General features: G+C 42.3%; 1 protein-coding gene across 1 annotated transcript in view; it reads right to left on the bottom strand.

The window, feature by feature from the left end:
• Positions 1 to 5,171: 5,171 nt before the first annotated feature.
• The window catches only part of DRG1 (developmentally regulated GTP binding protein 1), a 47,745-nt gene continuing 44,529 nt past the window's right edge, over positions 5,172 to 8,387 (bottom strand). The window contains exons 7-9 of the mRNA XM_085897734.1: positions 8,257 to 8,387; positions 7,808 to 7,930; positions 5,172 to 5,362 (exon numbers count right to left, since the gene is read on the bottom strand). The exon at positions 8,257 to 8,387 is cut by the window's right edge and continues 37 nt beyond it. Coding sequence (XP_085753860.1) covers positions 5,263 to 5,362; positions 7,808 to 7,930; positions 8,257 to 8,387 — 354 coding nt within the window. The 3' untranslated portion in view covers positions 5,172 to 5,262. The remainder of the gene's footprint in view (positions 5,363 to 7,807; positions 7,931 to 8,256) is intronic.

The raw sequence follows: 8,387 nt of genomic DNA on the forward strand, positions 1-8,387 counted from the left end.
TGTGCTGGCATTGTTACCTGGGTTTCGATTATATTACAAACTGGTTCTTGCTGAAACACTGGTTATTCAACAAGTTCTAAATGAGGTCAAATAATGCAAGGACAAACGTACATTTTTTTATTTTATTTTCTTAATTACTGTTAAATCACACTACGTCAGGGATGTATTTCTGAAAGTTGCCACGAATATTGAAACGATTTAAATCAGGGCAATTTTTGTCACCAATTAATTGGGGGGAGGGTGGAGGGGGATGTGTATCTCACATTGCCACTTCACCAATTATAATTTAACTTTTTACCTGTGATACAGGGTGGGCCGTCCATATATTCCTGGTTTTGAACCCCTGCAATTCTGTTGCTAAGAAACAAAATCGAACAAAATATTAAAGGAAAGAGGTACATATTTCAAGTTTTTGTGGTAAAAAGTTTATTGAATTCAGATGTGTGCAAAATTAGTTATGATGGTCAGAATGCAACAAAGTCGTTTTGCAGTATTGCCAACGGATGCACGCACTTATTGAAAATGAGGGAAATCACATCGAAATGCAGAATTGTGCATGTGAAGGGTGTGTGGTTGCAAAGACTGAGGCGACGGATACAGGAAAGGACGGATGCCATCAGCGACGTAAGTGTGGGGTGAGGTGACGCAAATCAGGAAGTGGTACTAAAAGTGACGACGTAAAAGGGGGAAACAAATTGGGTTATTGCTGAATAAAATTCTTTACTAGCAAATACAACCTGTCACTAAACTGATGGGAATATTAAGGGGGGGGTGAGAGTTGGAGGGATAGAGGAGGGATTGGGAGCGAAAAGGGGTGGGGGTGTGGAAGGGGGTGGTGGGGAGAGCGCCGCCACACCACACATCGCTATACTCTTGGTTGCGGGTGGTAGCGATGAGGATGGGAGGGGAGTGAGGAGGTAAGCGTGAAGGGAGGGGTTCTTGACGTGTTTGGTAGTGAGACTTGTGGAGAAGTGGTGTTGGGGGTGGAGGATGAGGGAGGGAGGGTGGTAGTACAGGATTGACTGAAGTGGGGTATGTTAAAATGGCATGCGGAAACCGCAGGGAGACGTCCATGGGGGTAGAGAGGAGAGGGTTTGGGAAGAGGTAAGCATGAGGGGAGGGGGAGGGAAGTCAGCGTAAAGACAAAAGAGTGCAGTGTGAGGGGAGGGTCTGTCTGGACATAACCATTGTCTAGAGACAGAGAGAATGTTGTGGTTTATGAAAACACACACATGGATATATTATTGCTTGGCTGATATCGGAAATGGGAAGATTGGAGTTAGTGTGATTACCGACTGCAGTATGTACTGTATAAAATTGAGTAGCTGTCACCCTTGTTTTGGGGGAATTTCAATAAACAAATTATAAAAACAACATTGCATTATAGATGTTTCAGAGAGATGTGCAGAAACATTAATCTTCATCAACAGCTGCGTGTGATGGGTAGAAAAAAAAATTGGCTCTAATTTAGAAAACGCGTGAATACGGCAAATGGCTCGGAAATCTGATGGTATGAAAAATAATTTGCTTTGAAACAGAGAAACCATATAACATTTGTAAAACACACCCGATAACCAATTACTTTAGAAACGGTCACGAGGACAAAGGAAAACGTGATCGCTCGTATGCTGCTGAGGTTAAAAGTTTAAACTTCCACCACCCATCATTATCATAATAATATACGGGATGAAATTTGCCACCATGGTGCCCGTAACCAAGCATGCACACACATCCAGAATCCCTTTCTAGATCCAAATCTACCCATATATATACGTCTATGTGTGCTAAGTACCTCTACCTTGTATTGTAGCAACTGCCGATTGTACATCCCGATCGGAACACAAACTGTTCCGCTATCGACTGCAGTAGTGTGGGGTGCTTGGCAAGTCAATGAAATTGTTAAGGAACGGCTGGCTTGGCAAGCGATAACAAGCTGATTGGTAACGACATTTACCCGCAAAAAAATTAACATTGCCGATTTTTTTTTTTTTACATTTTCAGATTTCACTCCAGATTTTGAGTTTCGTCGACCTGATCCGCTCCCCCAAACTCAAGTTCTGTTTCGATTATCTACTTTAATTAGTCCGTGAGTTGATTGTGGAAAATCGCATCACATAATGCATGAAATTGCTCCAAGCTCATAATTTGAAAACTATAACACTTACAAAAGCGATGTATGCAGCAATGTGTAGTTATGTGGATGAAGCTTTCAATATGAGTGAGGAAAGTTAAAAAAAAAAACATTTTGAGCGCTTTATCATTAATAAACAATTGCGGCCTGTTCCAACTCGAGACATTGTTGAGCAGGCCGAACAAAATGGCGAATTAAGACCCCAGCGAGGTGACCAAGGATGTGCCTGATAAAGTATATAATTAAATAAGGTCATTAATTATCTTCAAAAGGGGTGTTTTCATTAATCCAAACACCTAATTTTCATTCATGCACCACCTTGGACTTCCCTTGGTATGCATGCAAAGTTTCAGGCTGCTAGGTTTCATGGTTTTGGAGTTATGGAAGAGATGCACACACACTGCACCCACCTTGTTTCCAGTCTACATGAACAATCTGTGCGACAACCTGCATAACCCCATCTACCTCTATGCTGATGATGGTATCATCTACTGCCTGCTGGATGAAGTGAATGCCACCATTTCTCTGAGCGAAGACCGACAGAAGATTTCTGAGTGGGGACAGAAATGGAATGTCCTGTTTGCTACCGAAAAATGCAAGGTTATGTCTCTCAGTGGACGACTATAACGTGAGCATCCTCCAGAGTTCTTCATGGGTGCCAAGCCCTTGCGGCATGTACACGAGCTTGACATACTTGGAGTCAGGTTCTCCGGGAGCTTGAGTTTCCAGTCTCACGTGAACTCCATTGCCGTTAGGGCTGGACAGAGTGAGTGCCCTTCGCAGTATTGCTCCATACTTGGATCCGCTTGGCCGAGCCCAAGTATACAAAGCCCATGTCCGGAGCACAATGGAATATGCTCCCCTCCTTTGGATGTCTGCAAGTGCCATGTATCTTAAAAAGCTGGATGATGTGCAATGTCGTGCCGTACGTATCATCAAGGCCCCTCCACAGAAATTGAATATCGATCCCCTACCACACAGGAGAACTGTAGCAGGTATGGGTCTGATGTACAGATTGCACACAGAAGAAGTTCCAGCACTTCTGAAGACCAGGCTACCTCCATCATAGATTCCATCAAGGTTCACCAGAGCAAGTGCTTCCTTTTCGAAGCTATGCTGTGCAGTGTCTTACTGGCAAGACGGAGAGTAGTCACTGGTCACTTGTTCAGTATGCCCGCAATAATACCAGTGTGGAACAGTTTACCAGATGCTACTGTAGGTCATCCAACAACATCTGGGATCAAGGCTTTCTGCTTCGGAGCACACAAATATCTTAAACTCTACTACAGTGTACTTTTGATAATGTTTTGTTTGTACGAATCTATCACCTGGTTTTTCTTTTATTATTCTCTCATTTGTATTTTTGATACTCTGCTTTCATGGTAGAAGTGGGCACTGTTTTTTTTTTTGCAGTGCTTATCTGTAAAGAAGAAGAAAAAAAAAAACCCCACTGACTGACACACACACACACATCTATTTTTGCAAGTACTGTTGAATATCCCTTGTAAATAGCTTAGGTTAAGTGATAAACCAAGCCTTGTATCGATTTCTCCTTTTTCTCAAACTTGCAATTCAGATAAAAGCACATTGATATATCCTCAACCTATGTGCAATAAATTCCTGCATTGGCATGAGTTCACGTTGAGTTAAAGGATACATGACAAAACGTTACCCAAGCATACATTTATCCAGTGAGGTGCCAAGAGCAGTCAAAATCCCTGCAGGAAGATCTATAAGATAAAGCAATGTAATTGTTGGATATCTGGCAGTTTCCATTTAATAATAAATGCAAAGACCTGCATGTTGGAAGAACAAACAAGGAGCTGATGTTCTGGACCTTTTGGGTGGTATGAAGAATAGATCTGTGTAATTATGAAAGCTAAATCTTGAAAGTTTTTTGAAATATTGCAGACACAAGCCACGTTACCGAGATAGTTGCCATGGTACCAGAATTCAGCCAATCACAGCTGTGATCTAATCAGGTTGAGATGTCATCATGAATGGATATCTGCAATATGAAAGCTAAATGTTTAAGGGTTTTGTTTTTAAATATCACAAACAAAAAAAGTACATGGACAGATGGTCGGACGGCGCTCATTTTAATGTCCCCCATCGCTGACCTTGTCCGAGGGGCACAAGACAAGCTACAACATAAAGCTGAGCTCAATGAAGTTTAACACGAGAAAGATGTGGGTGTAGTGATAAACTCGATTTCCATAAACATATCTCATTAGTTGGGTTTGAAGGTAACGAAATACTTGGAATCATCAAATGAAGGTTTTTCTGATGTAAGAGAAATACTACCAATTGTTTTAACCCTGGTTAGGCTCAAGAGTGAGCAGGGGAACATCCTCTGGCATACAAGATACAAAGTTGGTGGAGAAATGATTGATAATGTTGAAGTGGACAACTTAACTAGTGCCCAAACTATGAGAACTCCTCTATGAGCGGCAGTTGGAAGCCCTAAATCTTCACTATACGTTGTGAAGATGTGACCACAGTTTAACAACTGCTTTATGGGACATCTGAGTGCCAATAAACCTTTCTCCACCACAAAAAAAATCAATGCAAGGGCACCATTTGAAGTTGTACAAAAAGCGATCCAGGCTTGATGCCAGCAATGGGTTGCTTTTTTTTAGCCAGAAGGTAATGTATGAATGAACCTCCCTGCAAATGTCATGGAGGAATCTCCAGTGGAAGCCTTTCTATGCAGGGGCATGACTGATTGTTGGTACCAAAAATTCCGAGCCACTCATATGTGGCGTGTCTGAGAAAAGTTTTTAATGTAGTCAAGTTGTACTCTATCTACGTCGTGAAGACTGGGAAATTTACAGGAACACTGATGTGATGTGTGATCATGTCTAAGACGACCCCCAGAGGCCTTGTAAAGCACAAGTCCAGTTCTCAATGGTCATGGCTCGGGAAAGCACGAGTTAAAAACACAGGTCAATAATTTATACAAATTGTTTGATTTTGAATGTCCAATTCTATCATGCCCCAATCCTACCACTTTGGGTTTGTGGACACGAGACATTGGAAATTGCATGCAGCATCTTTATTCAAGGACAAACAGCTTATGATGTTGAGAAGATAAGCCGATTAATGTAGTAGCCAAATGAGACGGTTCAACTTCATTTCTTCACGATCTGAATGACGTCCTCGTCTTGCAGGATGTGTTCTCGACCAACCTTTTGCGGGTTATGTTTCACCGAGGATCCCCACACTTGGGCACTGCAATCGGTTGCACAGTGTTAGCTCAACAAGCAAGTCATGCACCCAATGGAGTCCTGCACCGGCTGTTCAAACACCCCGCAAGTAGCAAACGAGCACGATGCACACTTTGTGTTCGATTCCACTCACACAAGCTCTTGTACTTGGCGTTTTCCCCACCAGAAGACAAATAGGAAAAGCACGAACTCGGTGTGCATGCCTCGTGGCTGTAAAGCTTTACACACAATTCACGTTCTGCCACATTTTCACAAAGTGCTATGATTATAATTTGTAGCAAAAACGTCATTTTCAAACCCAAATCGCAAGTTTGAACACTTGTGTGCTGACGTGGAAAAGCAAAAAACAAATGTTCCCCATCGTCTAAATTAACATCGATAGGAAAACATGTGCAGCCAAGGTTGATCACAGGGGGTGCATGAGGAGTGGTGTTTGTGTGTGATGAGGTAATCAACCAATTTGAGAATATATGAAGAATAGGTGTTTTTTTAAATTCCTGCTCATATCACCTTCAGCTAAACAGCAGGCCCAGAATGTGAAAGACTTGGGGCAAAAATATGTTCCCCAGACGGCCCCACAAGGTGTTGGGAATAATTCGCTCCATAATGATGTGGTGGTTTTGGAGATTGGTAAAAGCCATATAGCAGAAGGGCAATTCTGTGAGGTGGGTGGTCGATTGCCAGTGAGTACCAACACACTGCACAACCACCCTGTGAAGGTCCATTTTGGCGACACTGGCAGATTAGTTCTTTATTTAAGATGAATATTCACCTCTGTTTCACTGACTTTTGCCATCAGAAACCAAATACAAAGTACACAGACTCCTTGGAATTGAAAGGCTCACACTGTCTGGACATGCAGTTGTTTATTCTCCAGGAATTTGGAAAAAAAATTAATTTGAGAGTGAGGTTTCTGTGATAGTGTTGCCATCGCTGTAAAGCTGAACGAAATGGACACGTTACTCATCAAATTGGTCACATGGTCATGAATCTCACCACAACCTCTAATTAAATATACAATCACAAGACACCCAACAAAAGGAAAACAATTCTATCACCTAGATTGCATCATCACATCCGAGTGCTCACAGCACCTTCTTGCTCATTATCAAATCATGCTGCCTGGCATAAGGAGCTTCTTCGGAACTTGCCACTACCGTCAGTCTTGGGTCCACGTTCTGATTTTATTCCAGGTGACCTTCCATCCTTTCATTTCTTTCTCGATGGTACGTCACCAGGTCTCTCTTGGCCATTCAACTTTTCTCTTCCCACCACGTGCCCTGCATATTGCTCTTTTCGGTATATCTTGATCCTCGTCCTGCGTAACACCTGACCAATCAATCATCTCCACCTCTGAATTTTGATCTTTTCTCGGATGTTATTCCTCCCTGTTAACCACTCAACCTCTTTCTTGCGAACCATGTCAGGCCAGAAGATTCTCAAGATTTTCTTACGGCTGCTGTAGATGAAAGACTCCAGTTTGCATGTTATTTCTTTGGTGATTTTTCCAAGATTTACAACCAAATAGGAGGACTGGCTTCACATAGTCGTTAAAGATCCTCAGCTTAGTTTTGTTGTTATACTGTACTTCTTTGACTTCCAAATTACCTCGAGTCTCATGAATGCACCTCTTGCCTTTTGTATCCATTGTGGTTTGTACATCTGCATCTTCTCCTCCAGTTATGGTAACCATGGACCCCAGATATGTAAACTGGTCGACCTCTAATTGGTGAATTGTTGCACAAGATGGTGTTGTTTGCGTGTGTGGCATGTATGTTCATGATTTCTGTTTTGTCCATGTCAATTTTCAACCCCACTTGCACAGTGTACTCCTATAGCCAATTTCCTCTCTCATGCATGCTACGTAAAGATTATGTCATTTGCAATGCAGAGTTCCTCCAAGATGTCACATTCCTTCTCTGCTCAGTTGTTTTCAACAACACCCAGTCCCATACCACTAAAAACAGTAGTGGAGAGAACATGCAACCTTGTCTGACCCCTGCAGTAACTTCATAAGGACAACTTATTATTGCAAGTTACAGTGCATTTGTATCTATTGTAAATACTCTATCATCCATACAGTCTCAATGTCTTCCACAATGCCTCTCCCTTCACGATGTTGAATGCCTTCTCAGAGTCACTGAACGATAGGTAAAGGTTTACATTCCATTCATTGCTCTTCGTGTGAATATCATCTGGTTCGTGTGAAGATCTGATCCCTGCATCCCCTGTTTTTCCTGAACCCAGCTTGTCCCTTCAGTGAATTACACAGCACCACCTAGTGGCTTATCATTTCAAAACTAGGACTCACAATAACAGGTTGAATGTTTTGATCACATCCAAGTGTGCAACCGATGGTAAAACGGGAAGGAAATGTCACACTGTACCGAAATTCGACACTCAAATGTGGGCCTTGATGCAACAATGTAATGCACAATGAAAAACTCACTACTTGAAGTTGGTGATGAGGTGTTTGTGGATCTTATTGCAGAAATCTTCCACACTTGTCCGTCCAATTCTAAGTACAACGGGTGACGAGTAATCAGGAAGCTGTCCCTTGGGTTTTGTGTAACTGAAAGAAAAAGTATAAAGGAGACAGAGTGGATGTCATGGGGCAAACTGGTGTTTGATTGTGCGACTGCAGCGCACAAGCAATTTTATGCTCAAAGGAGCCCAGAACCACCATGCATGAATGCTTTATCCGAAATGAGTTTTGCTACGCGTTGCACAAAAAATCCACAAACTATGTTTTCTTACTTTTTAATATTTCCGGACCAACATTACTTTATTCCGTGGGTGGCAGTTCTATGAATCGTATTTAACGAGACCGTAGCAAGCGACAAGACGATATTGACATAGCCAAGAGTCACAAAGAGAAAGACAGGAAGAGGTTCATACATGCGTACAAGTTGAAGGTAATCCCACATCTTCTCGAGCAGGTCGTCAAAGTTCCATCGATGATGTGCAGAGATGGGGACACAGTGCGCTATGCGATAAATCAGATCCAGCTCCTCAACCGAGATCTGGTC

Source organism: Eptatretus burgeri, chromosome 10 (genome assembly GCF_056783735.1).
Source record: "Eptatretus burgeri isolate ZD-2024b chromosome 10, Ebu_testis_v1, whole genome shotgun sequence".
Classification (NCBI taxonomy): Eukaryota; Metazoa; Chordata; class Myxini; order Myxiniformes; family Myxinidae; genus Eptatretus; species Eptatretus burgeri.